The following is a 21,669-nucleotide window of genomic DNA, read 5'->3' as shown; positions in this document are numbered from 1 at the left end:
TCAGATTGGCCATGCTAAATTGCCCCTTAGTGTCCAAAGATGTGCAGGTTAGGTGGATTGGCCATGCTAAATTGCCCCTTAGTGTCCAAAGATGTACAGGTTAGGTGGATTGGCCATGCTAAATTGCCCCTTAGTGTCCAAAGATGTGTGGGTTAGGTGGATTGGCCATGCTAAATTGCCCCTTAGTGTCCAAAGATGTGCGGGTTAGGTGGATTGGCCATGCTAAATTGTCCCTTCGTGTCCAAAGATGTGTAGGTTAGGTTGATTGACCATGCTAAATTGCCCCTTAGTGTCCAAAGATGTGCAGGTTAGGTGGATTGGCCATGCTAAATTGTCCCTTAGTGTCCAAAGATGTGTAGGTTAGGTGGATTGGCCATGCTAAATTGCCCCTTAGTGTCCAAAGATGTGCGGGTTAGGTGGATTGGCCATGCTAAATTGTCCCTTAGTGTCCAAAGATGTGCAGGTTAGGTGGATTGGCCATGCTAAATTGCCCCTTAGTGTCCAAAGATGTGTAGGTTAGGTTGATTGACCATGCTAAATTGCCCCTTAGTGTCCAAAGGTGTGCGGGTTCGGTGGATTGGCCATGCTAAATTGCCCCTTAGTGTCCAAAGATGTGCGGGTTAGGTGGATTGGCCATGCTAAATTGTCCCTTAGTGTCCAAAGATGTGCAGGTTAGGTGGATTGGCCATGCTAAATTGCCCCTTAGTGTCCAAAGATGTGTAGGTTAGGTTGATTGACCATGCTAAATTGCCCCTTAGTGTCCAAAGGTGTGCGGGTTCGGTGGATTGGCCATATTAAATTCTCTCCGAGTGTGTTTGATTTGATTTATTATTGTCACATGTATTGTTTCTTGCGCTCTATACAGACAAAGCATACCGTTCATAGAGAAGGAAAGGAGAGAGTGCAGAATGTAGTGTTACAGTCATAGCTAGGGTGCAGAGAAAGATCAACTTAATGCGAGGTAGGTCCATTCAAAAGTCTGACAGCAGCAGGGAAGAAGCTGTTCTTGAGTCGGTTGGTACGTGACCTCAGACTTTTGTATCTTTTTCCCGATGGAAGAAGGTGGAAGAGAGAATGTCCGGGGTGTGTGGGGTCCTTGATTATGCCCCTTAGTGTCCAAAAATGTGTAGGTTTAAATCACGGGTAGATAGTTTTCTGATCGATAAGGGAATTAGGGGATATGGGGAGCAGGTGGGTAAGTGGAACTGATTCGCTTCAGATCAGCCATGATCTTGTTGAATGGCGGGGCAGGCTCGAAGGGCCAGATGGCCTACTCCTGCTCCTATTTCTTATGCTGGCTGCTTTTCCCGAGGCAGCGGGAAGCATAGACAGAGTCGATGGATGGGAGGCTGGTTTGCGTGATGGATTGGGCTACATTCACGACCCTTTGTAGTTCATTGCGGTCTTGGGCAGAGCAGGAGCCCAGACCAAGCTGTGATACAACCAGAAAGAATGCTTTCTATGGTACATCTGTAAAAGTTGGTGAGAGTCGTAGCTGACATGCCAAATGTCCTTAGTCTTCTGAGAAAGTAGAGGTGTTGGTGGGGCTTTCTTAACTATAGTGTCGGCGTGGGGGGGACCAGGACAGGTTGTTGGTGATCTGGACACCTAAAAACTTGAAGCTCTCGACCCTTTCTACTTCGTCCCCGTTGATGTAGACAGGGGCATGTTCTCCTTTACGCTTCCTGAAGTCGATGACAATGTCCTTCGTTTTGTTGACATTGAGGGAGAGATTATTGTTGCCGCACCAGTTCACCAGATTCTCTATCTCATTCCTGTACTCTGTCTCGTCGTGGTTTGAGATCCGACCCACTACGGTGGTGTCGTCAGCAAACTTGAAAATCGAGTTGGAGGGATTTTGGCCGCACAGTCATCGTTGGAGAAGGAGGACAGTAGGCCACATGGCCATAGCGGGCATTAGCAGGGTAAATACATCGGGCTGCGGGGAGAGGGCACGGCTGGGATTGTGGTCAATGCAGACTCAATCGGCCGAAGACAATCCTGTAGGATTCTATGATCTTGTACGGTTGTGGGGTTGGGGGGAAAGGGGGGGCAAATGGGTCATTCAACTGGGTGGGGCGTCACAACAGAGATTGAACTAAGCAGCACAGGGATGTCCAAAACAGAGGGCGACCTGTCCCTCCCGACCCGTGATCCTGAGGAAGGGTTTGCCACGCCGGACGAGAGCCAGGCTGCCCAGGCGTCGCTCACCGGCTCACCGTTTGCCTCTGTCCCTGCAGATGGAAGTGCAGTCACCACCCGGGAACACCATCGGATACATCAAGCAGACCTGGCATCCCTGCCTGCCCAAGTTCTCCGTCCAGAGTGTGGAGAGGGACACCGTGTTGAGGATAGTGGGGCCCTGTTTTGCCTGCAACTGCTGCGGGGACATCAACTTTGAGGTGAGTCTCGGGGGGGGGGGGGGGGGCTTGGCAGGGGGTGGGGGACGAGGATGGGGTGATTGGAGAGGAGGGGGCAGCACTGGAGGGGAAGAGGAGAAAGGATGTGGGGTATATCAGAGAGTGTTACAGTGAGGGGGTGTGGGGTATATCAGCGAGTGTTACAGTGAGGGGGTGTGGGGTATATCAGAGTGTGTTACAGTGAGGAGTGTGGGGTATATCAGAGAGTGTTACAGTGAGGGGGTGTGGGGTATATCAGAGAGTGTTACAGTGAGGGGGTGTGGGGTATATCAGAGAGTGTTACAGTGAGGGGGTGTGGGGTATATCAGAGTGTTACAGTGAGGGGGGTGTGGGGTATATCAGAGTGTGTTACAGTGAGGGGGTGTGGGGTATATCAGAGAGTGTTACAGTGAGGGGGTGTGGGGTATATCAGAGAGTGTTACAGTGAGGGGGTGTGGGATGTATCAGAGAGAGTTACAGTGAGGGGGTGTGGGGTATATCAGAGAGTGTTACAGTGAGGGGGTGTGGGGTATATCAGAGAGTGTTACAGTGAGGGAGTGTGGGGTATATCAGAGAGTGTTACAGTGAGGGGGTGTGGGGTATATCAGAGAGTGTTACAGTGAGGGGGTGTGGGGTATATCAGAGAGTGTTACAGTGAGCGGGTGTGGGGTATATCAGAGAGAGTTACAGTGAGCGGGTGTGGGGTATATCAGAGAGAGTTACAGTGAGGGGGTGTGGGGTATATCAGAGAGTGTTACAGTGAGGGGGTGTGGGGTATATCAGAGAGTGTTACAGTGAGCGGGTGTGGGGTATATCAGAGAGTGTTACAGTGAAGGGGTGTGGGGTATATCAGAGAGTGTTACAGTGAGGGGGTGTGGGGTATATCAGAGAGTGTTACAGTGAGGGGGTGTGGGGTATATCAGAGAGAGTTACAGTGAGGGGGTGTGGGGTATATCAGAGAGTGTTACAGTGAGGGGGTGAGCGGTATATCAGAGAGTGTCACAGTGAGGGGGTGTGGGGTATATCAGAGAGTGTTACAGTGAGGGGGTGTGGGGTATATCAGAGAGAGTTACAGTGAGGGGGTGTGGGGTATATCAGAGAGTGTTACAGTGAGCGGGTGTGGGGTATATCAGAGAGAGTTACAGTGAGGGGGTGGGGGGTATATCAGAGAGTGTTACAGTGAGGGGGTGTGGGGTATATCAGAGAGAGTTACAGTGAGGGGGTGTGGGGTATATCAGAGAGTGTTACAGTGAGGGGGTGTGGGGTATATCAGAGAGTGTTACAGTGAGGGGGTGTGGGGTATATCAGAGAGTGTTACAGTGAGGGGGTGTGGGGTATATCAGAGAGAGTTACAGTGAGGGGGTGTGGGGTATATAACTGTGTGCGTCTGTGTTATAGGTGAAACCCCCGAACGAGTCGCGGAGTATTGGACGGATCAGTAAGCAGTGGAGTGGAATTGCCAAGGAGATTTTGACCGATGCTGACAACTTTGGCGTGCAGTTCCCAGTGGATCTGGACGTGAATGTCAAAGCCTGTCTGATCGGAGCCTGTTTCCTCATCGTAAGTAACTTCGCCCAGGATCCCTCAACTCGTCCAGACCCCCAACACACTGATATACCCCCCACCCCCTCACTGTAACACTCTCTGATATACCCCACACCCCCTCACTGTAACACTCTCTGATATACCCCCCACCCCCTCACTGTAACACTCTCTGATATACCCCACACCCCCTCACTGTAACACTCTCTGATATACCCCACACCCCCTCACTGTAACACTCTCTGATATACCCCACACCCCCTCACTGTAACACTCTCTGATATACCCCACACCCCCGTCACTGTAACACTCTCTGATATACCCCCCACCCCCTCACTGTAACACTCTCTGATATACCCCACACCCCCTCACTGTAACACTCTCTGATATACCCCACACCCCCTCACTGTAACACTCTCTGATATACCCCACACCCCCTCACTGTAACACTCTCTGATATACCCCACACCCCCTCACTGTAACACTCTCTGATATACCCCACACCCCCTCACTGTAACACTCTCTGATATACCCCACACCCCCTCACTGTAACACTCTCTGATATACCTCACACCCCCTTACTGTAACACTCTCTGATATACCCCACACCCCCTCACTGTAACACTCTCTGATATACCCCACACCCCCTCACTGTAACACTCTCTGATATACCTCACACCCCCTCACTGTAACACTCTCTGATATACCCCACACCCCCTCACTGTAACACTCTCTGATATACCCCACACCCCCTCACTGTAACACTCTCTGATATACCCCACACCCCCTCACTGTAACACTCTCTGATATACCCCACACCCCCCTCACTGTAACGCTCTCTGATATCCCCCACACCCCCTCACTGTAACACTCTCTGATATACCCCACACCCCCTCACTGTAACACTCTCTGATATACCCAACACCCCCTCACTGTAACACTCTCTGATATACCCCACACCCCCTCACTGTAACACTCTCTGATATACCCCACACCCCCTCACTGTAACACTCTCTGATATCCCCCTCACTGTCAGACTTTCTTTTTATCCCCTCCATTGATCCCTTGACTTGCACGGTGACACAGTGGGTTAGCATTGGTGCCTCTCAGCGCCACGGACCCGGGTTCGATTCCCGGTTTGGTCACTGTCTGTGTGGTGTTTGCACGTTCTCCCCATGTCTGCGTGGGTTTCCTCCGGGTGCTCCGGTTTCCTCCCAGTCTGAAGAGGTGCGGGTCAGGTGGACTGTCCATGCTACATTGGCCCTTAGTGTCAGGGGGACTAGCTGGGTTAAATGCATGCGGTTATGGGGATAGGGCCTGGGTGGGATAGTAGGTTGTGCAGACTCGATGGGCCGAATGGCCTCCTCCTGCACTGTGGGTATTCTCTGAGCCTCACTTGTGTTGAACCAATTTGTTTTAAATGTTTATTTATTAGTGTCACAAGTCGGCTTACATTAACACCGCAATGAAGTTACTGTGAAAATCCCCTAGTCGCCACACTCCGGCGCCTGTTTGGGTAACACTGAGGGAGAATTTAGCACGGCCAATGCACCCTAACCAGCACGTCTTTCGGACTGTGGGAGGAAACCGGAGCACCCGGAGGAAACCCACGCAGACACGGGGAGAACGTGCAGACTCCACACAGACAGTGACCCGAGCCGGGAATCGAACCCGGGTCCCTGGCGCTGCGAGGCAGCAGTGCTAACCCACCGTGCCACCGGGCATTGAACCCGGGTCCCTGACGCTGTGGGGAGATGCAGCGCTAACACTGTGCTGCAGAACGCTTGGCAGTTAACTGTCCCCTGGTGCACTTTCCAAGACAGCGGCCCGACCAATCAGGTTCCTGCTCGCCAGCCGATCCGCACTCTCTTCCCGCGCAGCACAGATTGTTGCTCCTTTTCTCGATCTGTTGAGTCTGTGCGGTTGAGACTAACAGGTGCGAATATTTGACGCCATTTTTTTTTTCCTTCCTTCCCCCTCTTCCCCCCCACCTCCCCACCCCCACCCCCACCCCCACCCCACCCCGCACCCCCACAGGATTTTATGTTCTTCGAAAGAGGAAAAAGCCGTCAGCAGCGCGACGGGGTGTGGCATTAACCTGGCACTGCCCACCCCTGACCGGAGAGGATGACCATGACGTTGTGGCCTTTGACGGAGATTCCGATGCCCTTGGCGCTGAAGGACTGGAAGCGTTTAGGAGACTGGGTCCCACCGCCCCACGCCCCAGTTTACACAAGAGTCCTCCTCGGACTGAATTCACCCTGGATGACAGGGGTGGGGCTGTGTGGGGGCGGAGGGCCGGATGTTTTTGCCGCCGGGGGTGCGGTGTGGTGGGGGCTGGTGGGGGGGAAGAGAGGGAAATCCGAATCAGGGGGGGCACGCTCCCTCGCGGCACCAATCCGCCCCGTCCTTTGTTACGAACCAAACCCCAGAATGTTCTGGAACCCGCCCTCTGACTGCAGTCCGCATCCCCCCACGACGCAGACATTCCCATCAGTGGTGCTAAGGTCTGCCCTGAAAGGTTGCCTCACCCTCCAGCGACCCCGCCAACCTCTCCCTGAGGGTCAGGATCACTCACTGTGTAACTGGACAGAGTTTATTCAGCAGGGTAAGGATCACTCACTGTGTAACTGTACAGAGTTTATTCAGCAGGGTAAGGATCACTCACTGTGTAACTGTACAGAGTTTATTCAGCAGGGTAAGGATCACTCACTGTGTAACTGTGCAGGGTTTATTCAGCAGGGTAAGGATCCCTCGCTGTGTAACTATGCAGAGTTATTCAGCAGGGTAAGGATCACTCACTGTGTAACTGTGCAGAGTTACTGTTAACTCAGCAGGGTAAGGATCACTCACTGTGTAACTGTGCAGAGTTATTCAGCAGGGTAAGGATCACTCACTGTGTAACTGTGCAGAGTTATTCAGCAGGGTAAGGATCACTCACTGTGTAACCGTACAGAGTTTATTCAGCAGGGTAAGGATCACTCACTGTGTAACTGTACAGAGTTTATTCAGCAGGGTAAGGATCACTCACTGTGTAACTATACAGAGTTTATTCAGCAGGGTAAGGATCACTCACTGTGTAACTGGACAGAGTTACTGTTAATTCAGCAGGGTAAGGATCACTCACTGTGTAACTGTGCAGAGTTTATTCAGCAGGGTAAGGATCACTCGTTGTGTAACTGTGCAGAGTTTATTCGGTATGTGGAGATGCCGGTGTTGGACTGGGGTAAACACAGTAAGAAGTTTAACAACACCAGGTTAAAGTCCAACAGGTTTATTTGGTAGCAAAAGCCACACAAGCTTTCGGAGCTCTAAGCCCCTTCTTCAGGTGAGTGGGAATTCTGTCCACAAACAGAGCTTATAAAGACATTCAGGTGAGTGGGAATTCTGTTCACATTGTTTTGTTTCTTAAAGACTTGATTCGTTGTAAGTATTCGCATTCCAACCATTATTCATGTAAATTGAGTCTGTGTCTTTATAAGCTCTGTTTGTGAACAGAATTCCCACTCACCTGAAGAAGGGGCTTAGAGCTCCGAAAGCTTGTGTGGCTTTTGCTACCAAATAAACCTGTTGGACTTTAACCTGGTGTTGTTAAACTTCTTACAGAGTTTATTCAGCAGGGTAAGCATCACTCACTGTGTAACTATGCAGAGTTATTCAGCAGGGTAAGGATCACTCACTGCGTAACCGTACAGAGTTACTGTTAATTCAGCAGGGTAAGGATCACTCACTGTGTAACTGTACAGAGTTACTGTTAATCCAGCAGGGTAAGGATCACTCACTGTGTAACTGTGCAGAGTTATTCAGCAGGGTAAGGATCACTCACTGTGTAACTGTGCAGGGTTTATTCAGCAGGGTAAGGATCACTCACTGTGTAACTGTACAGAGTTGATTCAGCAAGGTAAGGATTGAAAATTCCTTGTTGTTTTTGGACGAAACTGAGAATGCTGAACATTTGCAAGGTGGGACAGCAGAGTAAGACGCAGGAGAGATTGATTACTGCTGGTGAGGGAGAGAGGGAGAGGGAACGGAAAAGGAGAGAAAGTGGAAAGTACGCAGTCAGGGCGAGCGAGGGGAAAGGTAGAGCAGAGAAGAAGGAAAAAATGTGGACTAGAGGGAGAGAGAGAGAGAGAGGGAGGGAAGGGAGGAGGAAACATGGGGGAGAGGGAGAGAACTTGGGATAGAGAGAGAGAAAGAAGGGAGGGGAGGAGGGAGCGTGGGGGAGAGGGAGAGAATGTGGGATGGAGTGAGCGAAGGAGAGAGAAAAAGAAGGGGGGGTAAGAGGGAGAGAATGTGGGATGAAGAGAGAGAGAGAGGGAAGGGAGGATGGAGAGTGGGAGAGAGGAAGAGAACGTAGGATAGAGAGAGAGAAGGAGAGAGAGAAAGAAAGGAGGGGATGAGGGAGAGAATGTGGGATGGGGAGAAGGAGAGAGGGAAGGGAGGAGGGAGAGTGGGGGAGAGGGAGAGAATTGGGGATGGAGAGAGAGAGAAAGAAACGAGGGGGAGAGGGAGAGAATAGGGGATGGAGAGAGAGAGAAAGAAGGGAGAGAGGGAGAGAAGAGAGGAGGGAGAGTGGGAGAGAATGTGGGATGGAGAGAGAGAGAGAAAGAAGGGAAGGGGAGAGGGAGAGAATGGAGGATGGAGAGAGAGAGTGAAGAGAGGAGGGAGAGTTGGGGATGGAGAGAGAGAGAGAGGGAGAGAGGGAAGGGAGAAGGGAGAGTGGGGATGGAGAGAGAGAGAGGGAGAGAGAGGGAAGGGAGGAGGGAGCGTGGGGGAGAGGGAGAGAATGTGGGATGGAGGGAAAGAGAAAGAGGATGGAGGGAAGAGAGTGAGAAAATGGTGTGTTACGGCAAAGGGAAGAGGGTGAGAGAATGTGGGGGGTTGTAGGACGGCGGGGGGAAGGTTCAGGGAACAGGACCACGGAAACCAAGAGAAGCGGAGATCCTACGGCCCGTCAGAGGACACTGGGAATCTCTGTGAGACTCCGGAATGTGTCGCTGCTTCTCAACTCCGATCCGATCGGATCTCCCGGCCCCACACCTCCTGAGGGAGATTGGCTCACACACCCTGGGGTTGGGATGTCCCATCAGCCACCACTCTCCCTGGCCGGGCCTAACAGGCTTCGAGGCCTAAATCGACTCCGTCAAAGCTCCGGGACGAGGGATGTGCCGTCGAGGAACCGTTTGTGCGACTGCGCTCGCGAAGCCAAAGATATTCCCGGACGCCAAAGTTTACAAGGGATTCAATGTCCTTTTCCTGGGAAAAACCTGGACTCTACATTCCCGCCTCCCCCCGCCAACCTTGGACGACGGCTCCCAAACTCTACGGAAGGACAACGAGCGGTATTGGACATGACTCGGGCTGCTGCTGCTGCGATGCCCGTCCAAATCGCTGAGCGGAAAGTTCCGGAACGGCGTGAGGGAAATCCGCCGTGAGGTGACCAGCAGGACTTCTTGGGCGGGGAGGAGGGGGGCGGGGGTGGGTGTTGCCAACTCTGGGCGCACCCATTCCTTGGAGGTTCGCCCACATCGCCGTCCACCCTCAAACCCTTGACCTCTGACCTCCAACCCCCCTCCCCACTCGCCTCCATACACTTCCATCCATTGGTCACCCCACCTGTCCGTCCTCAGGAAGCCCCGCCTTCTATGGGAAAACCCGAAGATTCCACGTTGCTTTGAAGGGAAGACGGACTGTGTTTCCAAACAGACTTTTGAACCGCCACACGGCACCCCTCACCCCCGTCAATATCTAATAAATGACCAGCAGAATGCTTACCTTTCGCACTGTTCCCAATTGCCTGTTCCAATTTTGCCTCCAGAATGGAATATCATTTGATTTGATTTGACTTATTATTGTCACATGTACTGGGACACAGTGAAAAGTATTGTTTCTTGCGCGCTATACAGACAAAGCATACCGTTCATAGAGTACATAGGGGAGAAGGAAAGGAGAGGGTGCAGAATGTAGTGTTACAGTCATAGCTAGGGTGCGGAGACAGATCAACTTAATGCGAGGTCGGTCCATTCAGAGCAGGGAACAAAGAACAAAGAAAATTACAGCACAGGAACAGGCCCTTTGGCCCCTCCAAGCCTGCACCGACCATGCTGCCCCCCGACCGAACTAAAACCCCCTACCCTTCCGGGGACCGTATCCCTCTATTCCCATCCTATTCATGTTTTTGTCCAGACGCCCCTTAAAAGTCACTATCGTATCCGCTTCCACTCCCTCCCCCGGCAGCGAGTTCCAGGCACCCACCACCCTCTGTGTGAAAAAACTTGCCTCGTACATCTCCTTTAAACCTTGCCCCCTCGCACCTTAAACCTGTGCCCCCGAGTAATTGACTCTTCCACCCTGGGGAAAAAGCTTCTGACTATCCACTCTGTCCATGCCCCTCTTAATCTTGTAGACTTCTATCAGGTCGCCCCCCTCAACCTCCGTCGCTCCAGTGAGAACAAACCAAGTTTCTCCAACCTCTCCTCACAGCTGAAGTTTCCTGAACTGAACTCTTTCATATGTCAAGAGTAAAAGGATGAGATGTGAAGGCATAGGACCCTTAAAAGGTGAAGGGGGAAAAGTTTGTGCGGAACCGTTAGAAATGGCGGAGGTGCTTAATGAATACTTTACCTCGGTATTCACGGTGGAAAGGGATCTGGGTGGTTGTACTGCTGGTTTGCGGTGGACAGAAAGGATCGAGCATGTGGACATAAAGAAAGAGGATGTGTTGGAACTATTGAATGGCATCAAGGTTGGTAAGTCGCCGGGACCGGATGGGATGTACCCCAGGTTACTGTGGGAGGCGAGGGAGGAGATTGCGGAGCCTTTGGCGATGATCTTTGCATCGTCGATGGAGACGGGAGAGGTTCCGGAGGATTGGAGGATTGCAGATGTGGTCCCTATATTCAAGAAAGGGAACAGGGACAGCCCGGGAAATTACCGACCGGTGAGTCTAACCTCAGTGGTTGGTAAGTTGATGGAGAGGATCCTGAGAGACAGGATTTATGATCATCTAGAGAAGTTTAGTATGATCAAAAGTAGTCAGCACGGCTTTGTCAAGGGCAGGTCGTGCCTTATGAGCCTGGTTGAGTTCTTTGAAAATGTGACCAAACACATTGACGAAGGAAGAGCGGTGGATGTGGTCTATATGGACTTCAGCAAGACGTTCGATAAGGTCCCCCATGCAAGACTTCTTGAGAAAGTGAGAGGGCATGGGATCCAAGGGGCTGTTGCCTTGTGGATCCAGAACTGGCTTGCCTGCAGAAGGCAGAGAGTGGCTGTGGAGGGGTCTTTCTCTGCATGGAGGTCAGTGACCAGTGGAGTGCCCCAGGGATCTGTTCTGGGACCCTTGCTGTTTGTCATTTTCATAAATGACCTGGATGAGGAAGTGGAGGGATGGGTTGGTAAGTTTGCTGACGACAGCAAGGTAGGTGGTGTTGTGGATAGTTTGGAGGGATGTCAGAAGTTGCAGCGAGACATAGATAGAATGCAAGACTGGGCGGAGAAGTGGCAGATGGACTTCAACCCGGATAAGTGTGTGGTGATCCATTTTGGCAGATCCAATGGGATGAAGCAGCAGTATAATATGAAGGGTACCATTCTTAGCAGTGTAGAGGATCAGAAGGACCTTGGGGTCCGGGTCCATAGGACTCTTAAATCGGCCTCGCAGGTGGAGGATGCGGTCAAGAAGGCGTACGGCGTACTAGCCTTCATTAATCGAGGGATTGAGTTTAGGAGTCGGGAGATAATGCTGCAGCTTTATAGGACCCTGGTTAGACCCCACTTGGAGTACTGCGCGCAGTTCTGGTCACCTCATTACAGGAAAGATGTTGAAGCCATTGAAAGGGTGCAGAGGAGATTTACAAGGATGTTGCCTGGATTGGGGGGCATGCCTTATGAGGATAGGTTGAGGGAGCTTGGTCTCTTCTCCCTGGAGAGACGAAGGATGAGAGGTGACCTGATAGAGGTTTACAAGATGTTGAGAGGTCTGGATAGGGTAGACTCTCAGAGGCTATTTCCAAGGGCTGAAATGGTTGCTACGAGAGGACACAGGTTTAAGGTGCTGGGGGGTAGGTACAGAGGAGATGTCAGGGGTAAGTTTTTCACTCAGAGGGTGGTGGGTGAGTGGAATCGGCTGACGTCGGTGGTGGTGGAGGCAAACTCGTTGGGGTCTTTTAAGAGACTTCTGGATGAGTACATGGGATTTAATGGGATTGAGGGCTATAGATAGGCCTAGAGGTAGGGATATGATCGGCGCAACTTGTGGGCCGAAGGGCCTGTTTGTGCTGTGGCTTTCTATGTTCTATGTTCTTTCCACTTGCCTGCATTTGGCCCCTGTCCCTCTCAAACTTTCCCATCCATGGACCTGTCCAAATGCCTCCCAAACTTTGGAATTGTACCCGCCTCCACCACCCTCTCTGGCAGCTCAGTCCAGACACACACCACCCTCTGTGTGTGAAGAATCTGCCCCCCGGGACCCTTTAAAACCTTTCCCCTCTCATCTTAAACCTGTGCCCTCTCGCTTTGGACTCCCCTACCCTGGGAAAAAAATCTTGACTATTCACCTTATCTGTCTCCCTCATGATTTGATGAACCTCTAATCTTACTGACAAGTCTAACATGCGGTACCTTGTATAAGGCCTTGCTAAAGTCCATGTCGACAACATCCACTGCACTGCCCTCATCTATTCTCCTGGCCACCCCTTCAAAATACTCTATTAAATTCATGAGACATGATTTTCCACTCACAAAGCCATGCTGACTGTCCCTAATCAGTTCTTGCCTCTCTAAATGTCTGTAGATCCTGTCTCTCAGAACATAAGAACATAAGAAATAGGAGCAGGAGTAGGCCATCTAGCCCCTCGAGCCTGCCCCGCCATTCAATAAGATCATGGCTGATCTGACGTGGATCAGTACCACTTACCCGCCTGATCCCCATAACCCTTAATTCCCTTACCGATCAGGAATCCATCCATCCGCGCTTTAAACATATTCAGCGAGGTAGCCTCCACCACCTCAGTGGGCAGAGAATTCCAGAGATTCACCACCCTCTGGGAGAAGAAGTTCCTCCTCAACTCTGTCTTAAACCGACCCCCCTTTATTTTGAGGCTGTGTCCTCTAGTTTTAACTTCCTTACTAAGTGGAAAGAATCTCTCCGCCTCCACCCTATCCAGCCCCCGCATTATCTTATAAGTCTCCATAAGATCCCCCCTCATCCTTCTAAACTCCAACGAGTACAAACCCAATCTCCTCAGCCTCTCCTCATAATCCAAACCCCTCATCTCCGGTATCAACCTGGTGAACCTTCTCTGCACTCCCTCCAATGCCAATATATCCTTCCTCATATAAGGGGACCAATACTGCACACAGTATTCCAGCTGCGGCCTCACCAATGCCCTGTACAGGTGCATCAAGACATCCCTGCTTTTATATTCTATCCCCCCTCGCAATATAGGCCAACATCCCATTTGCCTTCTTGATCACCTGTTGTACCTGCAGACTGGGCTTTTGCGTCTCATGCACAAGGACCCCCAGGTCCCTTTGCACGGTAGCATGTTTTAATTTGTTTCCATTGAGATAGTAATCCCATTTGTTATTATTTCCTCCAAAGTGTATAACCTCGCATTTCTCAACGTTATACTCCATTTGCCATATCCTCGCCCACTCACTCAGCCTGTCCAAATCTCTCTGCAGATCTTCTCCGTCCTCCACACGATTCACTTTTCCACTTATCTTTGTATCTTATCAGACCACCTTCTGACAACTTGCCCACCACAGACATTTGGCTGTAGTTCCCAGGCGTTTCCCTGCACATTCTTAAACAAAGGCACAACTGCTGATGGTACAAATATCTCCGCTAGGAGGGGGCCCCGCAATTTCTTCCTGAGCTTCCCATGGTGTCCTGGGATACACTTGATCAGGTCCCAGGGATTTTAGGACCCCATGTACCTCCTCTTCTGTAATGTGGGTGCTTTTCAAGACATCATTATTTATTTCCCCGAGTTCCCTAGCTTCCATATCTTTCTCCACAGTAAATACTGACGAGAAACTTTCATTTAGCATCTAACCCATTGCCTGTGGCTCCTCATATCGATGACTTTGTTGGTACTTAAGGGGCCCTATTCTCTCCCGAGTTACTCTTTTGCTCTGAATATCCTGATAGAATCTCTTTGGATTCTCCTTTACATTATCTGCCAAAGCCTATCTCGTACTCAGAAGTCTCACAACACCAGGCCAAAGTCCAACGGGTCCGCCTGGAATCACGAGCGCCGCCCTCCCCACCACCAGGCGGCCGGCGAGGTGGTCCCACAAACACGGCATGTACAGACAAAGACACAATTGCAATTTGTCGATATATGCTGCGGTCCTGAACCCACCCCTCCACTCACCCGGTGAAGCAGCAGCGCCGAAAGCCCGAAGCTGCTCTTCAGTCGGTTGGTGCGTGGCCTCAGACTTTGGTATCTTTTTCAAGTCTGCATCAACTCTCTGACAGAACATCTCACCCAGAACCTAACGTTGTAACCCCTTGAATCTACCCTCTAGTCACCTTAACCTGCACATCTTTGGACACTAAGGGGCAATTTAGCACGGCCAATCCACCTAACCTGCACATCTTTGGACACTAAGGGGCAATTTAGCATGGCCAATCCACCGAACCTGCACATCTTTGGGCACTAAGGGGCAACTTAGCATGGCCAATCCACCTAACCTGCACATCTTTGGACACGAAGGGACAATTTAGCATGGCCAATCCACCTAATCTGACATCTTTGGACACTAAGGGACAATTTAGCATGGCCAATCCACGTAATCTGAACATCTTTGGACACTAAGAGGCAATTTAGCATGGCCAATCCACCTAACCTACACATCTTTGGACACTAAGGGACAATTTAGCATGGCCAATCCACCTAACCTGCACATCTTTGGACACTAAGGGACAATTTAGCATGGCCAATACACTCAACCCGCACATCTTTGGACACCAAGGGGCAATTTAGCATGGCCAATCCACCTAACCTGCACATCTTTGGTCACTAGGGGACAATTTAGCATGGCCAATCCCCCTAACCTGCACGTCTTTGGGCACTAAGGGGCAATTTAGCATGGCCAATCCACGTAATCTGAACATCTTTGGACACTAAGGGGCAATTTAGCATGGCCAATCCACCTAACCTGCATATCTTTGGACACTAAGTGATAATTTAGCACGGCCAATCCCCCTAACCTGCACATCTTTGGTCACTAGGGGACAATTTAGCACGGCCAATCCCCCTAACCTGCACATCTTTGGTCACTAGGAGACAATTTAGCATGGCCAATCCACCTAACCTGCATATCTTTGGACACTAAGGGATAATTTAGCATGGCCAATCCACCTAACCTGCATATCTTTGGACACTAAGGGATAATTTAGCATGGCCAATCCACCTAACCCGCACCCAGAGGAAACCCACGCAGACACAGGGAGAATGTGCAGACACCGCACAGACAGTGACCCAAGCTGGGAATCGAACCCAGGTCCCTGCCACTGTCAGGCAGCAGTGCTGCACAAAACATACCGTTCATAGAGTACATAGGGGAGAAGGATTTGATTTGATTTATTATTGTCACATGTATTGGGATACAGTGAAAAGTATTGTTTCTTGCGCTCTATACAGACAAAGCATACCGTTCATAGAGTACATAGGGGAGAAGGAAAGGAGAGGGTGCAGAATGTAGTGTTACAGTCATAGCTAGGGTGTAGAGAAAGATCAACTTAATGCGAGGTAGGTCCATTCAAAAGTCTGACGGCAGCAGGGAAGAAGCTGTTCTTGAGTTGGTCGGTACGTGACCTCAGACTTTTGTATCTTTTTCCCGATGGAAGGAGGTGGAAGAGAGAATGTCCGGGGTGTGTGGGGGGTCCTTGATTATGCCGGCTGCTTTTCCCCGAGGCAGCGGGAAGTGTAGACGGAGTCAATGGATGGGAGGCTGGTTTGTGTGATGGATTGGGCTACATTCACGACCCTTTGTAGTTTCTTCAGGAAGGCCAATCGGTCTACGTCTCCGAGTCGGACACACGGGACTGGGATGCGACTCGGACACCAAGCGGTCAGTGGGGGGGCAAAGATCGGGCAAGCTGCCACGAGCGAGGTCTCACCACGCGGCTGTCCCCCAACTCTCCCCCGCCGTCGATATAATGGGAGACGGGAATCTCTCGTTTAGACACATTATCATCTCGTTCGCGTGGCTCCCCCGCCCCCCGCTCGCACTCTCCCCAACCCCCCAACTCCCCCAACATTGGGATGTGACCTTTAACCCCCTCTAGAAGACGTGACAAGAGGGGAGATCTTTACAAGGTGACTGGAGGGAGGTTTGCCTGGCGCCCAGACCCTGCTGGGAGCGGGCACACCCTCCCGGGGGACGCAAGGCTAAGGACAGCCCCCCAAGAGGGAGAGGGGCAGCAGCTGGAAATGCCCCACCTTGACACTCCCCAACCTTGACATTGCGCCCACGGGGAGTGGGGAGAATGTGGGACTTGTTCCCATGGGGAGTGGGGGAGAATGTGGGACTCGCTCCCACGGGGAGTGGGGGAGAATGTGGGAGTCGCTCCCACGGGGGGAGTGGGGAGAATGTGGGACTCGCTCCCACGGGGAGTGGGGGAGAATGTGGGACTCGCTCCCACGGGGAGTGGGGAGAATGTGGGACTCACTCCCACAGGGAGTGGGGGAGAATGTGGGACTCGCTCCCACGGGGAGTGGGGAGAATGTGGGACTCGCTCCCACGGGGGAGTGGGGGAGAATGTAGGAGTCGCTCCCACGGGGAGTGGGGGAGAATGTGGGACTCACTCCCACGGGGAGTGGGGGAGAATGTGGGAGTCGCTCCCACGGGGGGAGTGGGGGAGAATGTGGGGCTCGCTCCCACAGGGAGTGGGGAGAATGTGGGACTCGCTCCCACAGGGAGTGGGGGAGAATGTGGGACTCACTCCCACAGGGAGTGGGGAGAATGTGGGACTCGCTCCCACGGGGAATGGGGAGAATGTGGGACTCACTCCCACAGGGAGTGGGGAGAATGTGGGACTCGCTCCCACGGGGAATGGGGAGAATGTGGGACTCACTCCCACGGGGAGTGGGGGAGAATGTGGGACTCGCTCCCACGGGGGGAGTGGGGAGGTAAATGGTGTTGGGACATTGATGGCGGTTGGGGGAAATCAGGATGAACACAGGCGGGAGAAGGGAATGGATGGATACGGGGGTGGGTTAGAAGGTGCGTATGGAGGAGTGACACCAGTATGGAGCAGATGGGCCGAATGGCCTGCACTGTGCTGCAATGTCCAATCAGAATGTGGAGATTGGGTTGGAGAGAGATTTATTGAAAGGTGAAGATGAGAATTCTCGGCACGTTGCCCGGAAACGCGGCGTTCCCGACACGGTGAGTGCGTCCGGAGCGAAATCCATTGGGAAAGTAAAGCGTCCTCACTCCCGGATTGACATCCGATGGCAGGAACTGAGTCCAATCTTCTCACAGGGCACAGGGCGCCCTCATACAGTTGGGCAGAGTGGGTGCCAGGGGAGAGAGGGTGAGGGAGTGGGAGAGTGGGGGGGGGGGGGGGGAGGGGAGGGGTTACTGAACCAATGTCAACCCCACCTGCCCCCCCGGAGGTGTCAAAGGTCATCCACTAACGACGCCATATGATGGTCCGGAAGCCCACCAGTTTTAGCACACAGGATTTACTCCAGAAAACGTCCCTCGAGTAACCACAGAACTCTAGAATCTCGAGTCCAACTCGGGTCAACTGGGCATCCAATAATATGCCCCCCAAATTCCGGTGTCCATGGCAACGCTGGATGAAGATTCCTTCTGCTCCTCATGCCTTGGTCAGGACTTCAACTGCAGATAAACAAGGCGTTCATTCAGATAAATGCACTGGGTATCGATCACTGACAGATCCAGATACAGAGCAAAGCTCCCCCTACACTGTCCCCCATCAAACACTCCCAGGACAGGTACAGCACGGGGTTAGATACAGAGTAAAGCTCCCTCTACACTGTCCCCATCAAACACTCCCAGGACAGGTACAGCACGGGGTTAGATACAGAGTAAAGCTCCCTCTACACTGTCCCCATCAAACATTCCCAGGACAGGTACAGCACGGGGTTAGATACAGAGTAAAGCTCCCTCTACACTGTCCCCCATCAAACACTCCCAGGACAGGTACAGCACGGGGTAAGATACAGAGTAAAGCTCCCTCTACACTGTCCCCCATCAAACACTCCCAGGACAGGTACAGCACGGGGTTAGATACAGAGTAAAGCTCCCTCTACACTGTCCCCATCAAACACTCCCAGGACAGGTACAGCACGGGGTTAGATACAGAGTAAAGCTCCCTCTACACTGTCCCCCATCAAACACTCCCAGGACAGGCACAGCACAAGGTTAGATACAGAGTAAAGCTCCCCCTACACTGTCCCCCATCAAACACTCCCAGGACAGGTACAGCACGGGGTTAGATACAGAGTAAAGCTCCCTCTACACTGTCCCCCATCAAACACTCCCAGAACACGTACAGCACGGGGTTAGATACAGAGTAAAGCTCCCTCCACACTGTCCCCATCAAACACACCCAGGACAGGTACAGCACGGGGTTAGATAGAGAGTAAAGCTCCCTCTACACTGTCCCCCATCAAACACTCCCAGGACAGGTACAGCACGGGGTTAGATACAGCGTAAAGCTCCCTCTACACTGTCCCCATCAAACACTCCCAGGACAGGTACAGCACGAGGTTAGATACAGAGTAAAGCTCCCTCTACACTGTCCCCATCAAACACTCCCAGGACAGGTACAGCACGGGGTTAGATACAGAGTAAAGCTCCCTCTACACTGTCCCCATCAAACATTCCCAGGACAGGTACAGCACGGGGTTAGATACAGAGTAAAGCTCCCTCTACACTGTCCCCCATCAAACACTCCCAGGACAGGTACAGCACGGGGTAAGATACAGAGTAAAGCTCCCTCTACACTGTCCCCCATCAAACACTCCCAGGACAGGTACAGCACGGGGTTAGATACAGAGTAAAGCTCCCTCTACACTGTCCCCATCAAACACTCCCAGGACAGGTACAGCACGGGGTTAGATACAGAGTAAAGCTCCCTCTACACTGTCCCCCATCAAACACTCCCAGGACAGGCACAGCACAAGGTTAGATACAGAGTAAAGCTCCCCCTACACTGTCCCCCATCAAACACTCCCAGGACAGGTACAGCACGGGGTTAGATACAGAGTAAAGCTCCCTCTACACTGTCCCCCATCAAACACTCCCAGAACACGTACAGCACGGGGTTAGATACAGAGTAAAGCTCCCTCCACACTGTCCCCATCAAACACACCCAGGACAGGTACAGCACGGGGTTAGATAGAGAGTAAAGCTCCCTCTACACTGTCCCCCATCAAACACTCCCAGGACAGGTACAGAACGGGGTTAGATACAGCGTAAAGCTCCCTCTACACTGTCCCCATCAAACACTCCCAGGACAGGTACAGCACGGCGTTAGATACAGAGTAAAGCTCCCTCTACACTGTCCCCATCAAACACTCCCAGGACAGGTACAGCACGGGGTTAGATACAGAGTAAAGCTCCCTCTACACTGTCCCCATCAAACACTCCCAGGACAGGTACAGCACGGGGTTAGATACAGAGTAAAGCTCCCTCTACACTGTCCCCCATCAAACACTCCCAGAACACGTACAGCACGGGGTTAGATACAGAGTAAAGCTCCCTCTACACTGTCCCCCATCAAACACTCCCAGGACAGGTACAGCACGGGGTTAGATACAGAGTAAAGCTCCCTCTACACCGTCTCCCCTTACCTTCCACTGTTTGCCTGAGGATGACATTTGGAAACGGGCATGTTGTGGGGGGGGGGGGGGGGGTAAACCGCCCGCTCCCCGTGTTATCCACCCCCCTCCCGTTCTCCCCGAGGCCCTGGCAGTGAGGCACGGCCCCCAGAATGACCCCCCACACGGGCCGCTCCCACACTGCCCCGCCGTGCCCGTCGTCCTGGCAGCGTACACCCACCTTGCTCTTGAGGACGTACTGGCTGGCATTCTCCAGGTTCCAGCTGAAATCCTGCAGGAGGCGCTGACATTCCTCTCGGGACTTCTGACTTATGTTGTAGAGCTGCTGTACCTGGGGGTGGGGGGGGGGGGGGGGCAGGGGGTGGGCGAGAAGGCAAGGTTAGCCGGGGCTGGCACGGCGTTAGAGGCAACTGTCAGGCAAAAGAACCGTATGGCATGGGAACAGGCGCTTCGGCCTACCAAGCCTGCGCTCATACCTGATGCCTTTCGAAAGGCCTTTTGCCTCTTTGTGGTCCGTATCCCTCTATTCCCTGCCCATTCTCATATCCCTGTATTCCCTGTGTGGTCCGTATCCCTCTATTCCCTGCCCATTCACATATCCCTGTATTCCCTGTGTGGTCCCTATCCCTCTATTCCCTGCCCATTCACATCTCCCTGTATTCCCTGCACGGTCCCTATCCCTCTATTCCCTGCCCATTCACACATCCCTGTATTCCCTGCGCGGTCCCTATCCCTCTATTCCCTGCCCATTCACATCTCCCTGTATTCCCTGCGCGGTCCCTATCCCTCTATTCCCTGCCCATTCACATATCCCTGTATTCCCTGCGCGGTCCCTATCCCTCTATTCCCTGCCCATTCACATATCCCTGTATTCCCTGTGTGGTCCCTATCCCTCTATTCCCTGCCCATTCACATATCCCTGTATTCCCTGTGTGGTCCCTATCCCTCTATTCCCTGCCCATTCACACATCCCTGTATTCCCTGTGTGGTCCCTATCCCTCTATTCCCTGCCCATTCACATATCCCTGTATTCCCTGTGTGGTCCGTATCCCTCTGTTCCCTGCCCATTCACATATCCCTGTATTCCCTGTGTGGTCCCTATCCCTCTATTCCCTGCCCATTCTCATATCCCTGTATTCCCTGTGTGGTCCGTATCCCTCTATTCCCTGCCCATTCACATCTCCCTGTATTCCCTGTGTGGTCCGTATCCCTCTATTCCCTGCCCATTCACATCTCCCTGTATTCCCTGTGTGGTCCCTATCCCTCTATTCCCTGCCCATTCACATCTCCCTGTATTCCCTGCACGGTCCCTATCCCTCTATTCCCTGCCCATTCACATCTCCCTGTATTCCCTGCGGGGTCCGCATCCCTCTATTCCCTGCCCATTCTCATATCCCTGTATTCCCTGCGCGGTCCCTATCCCTCTATTCCCTGCCCATTCACATATCCCTGTATTCCCTGTGTGGTCCCTATCCCTCTATTCCCTGCCCATTCACATATCCCTGTATTCCCTGTGTGGTCCCTATCCCTCTATTCCCTGCCCATTCACATATCCCTGTATTCCCTGTGTGGTCCCTATCCCTCTATTCCCTGCCCATTCACATATCCCTGTATTCCCTGTGTGGTCCCTATCCCTCTATTCCCTGCCCATTCTCATCTCCCTGTATTCCCTGCACGGTCCCTATCCCTCTATTCCCTGCCCATTCTCATCTCCCTGTATTCCCTGCACGGTCCCTATCCCTCTATTCCCTGCCCATTCTCATCTCCCTGTATTCCCTGCACGGTCCCTATCCCTCTATTCCCTGCTCATTCAGTATCCGCCATGATGCTTCTGAAACGTTGCTATTGCATCTGCTTCCACCCCCTCCTCTGGCAGCGCGTTCCAGGCACTCACCACC

General features: G+C 52.3%; 2 protein-coding genes across 2 annotated transcripts in view; one reads left to right on the top strand and one right to left on the bottom strand.

Annotated features, from left to right (window-relative positions):
- LOC144488269 (phospholipid scramblase 2-like) overlaps nt 1–6,225 on the top strand; it is a 37,930-nt gene extending 31,705 nt beyond the window's left edge. The window contains exons 6-8 of the mRNA XM_078206311.1: nt 2,241–2,402; nt 3,798–3,959; nt 5,979–6,225. Of these exons, the coding sequence (XP_078062437.1) occupies nt 2,241–2,402; nt 3,798–3,959; nt 5,979–6,038 (384 nt within the window). The 3' untranslated portion in view covers nt 6,039–6,225. The remainder of the gene's footprint in view (nt 1–2,240; nt 2,403–3,797; nt 3,960–5,978) is intronic.
- An 11,042-nt stretch (nt 6,226–17,267) lies between these two features.
- Nucleotides 17,268–21,669, bottom strand: part of LOC144488268 (uncharacterized) — a gene marked incomplete at its 5' end in the record, with an annotated part of 15,062 nt that continues 10,660 nt past the window's right edge. The window contains 2 exons of the mRNA XM_078206309.1: nt 17,268–17,804; nt 19,992–20,102. Coding sequence (XP_078062435.1) covers nt 17,793–17,804; nt 19,992–20,102 — 123 coding nt within the window. The remainder of the gene's footprint in view (nt 17,805–19,991; nt 20,103–21,669) is intronic.

Source organism: Mustelus asterias, unplaced genomic scaffold (assembly GCF_964213995.1).
Source record: "Mustelus asterias unplaced genomic scaffold, sMusAst1.hap1.1 HAP1_SCAFFOLD_1429, whole genome shotgun sequence".
Lineage (NCBI taxonomy): Eukaryota > Metazoa > Chordata > Chondrichthyes > Carcharhiniformes > Triakidae > Mustelus > Mustelus asterias.
Note: the sequence above shows the minus strand (reverse complement) of the source record. Positions and strands in the feature narration are given on the sequence as shown.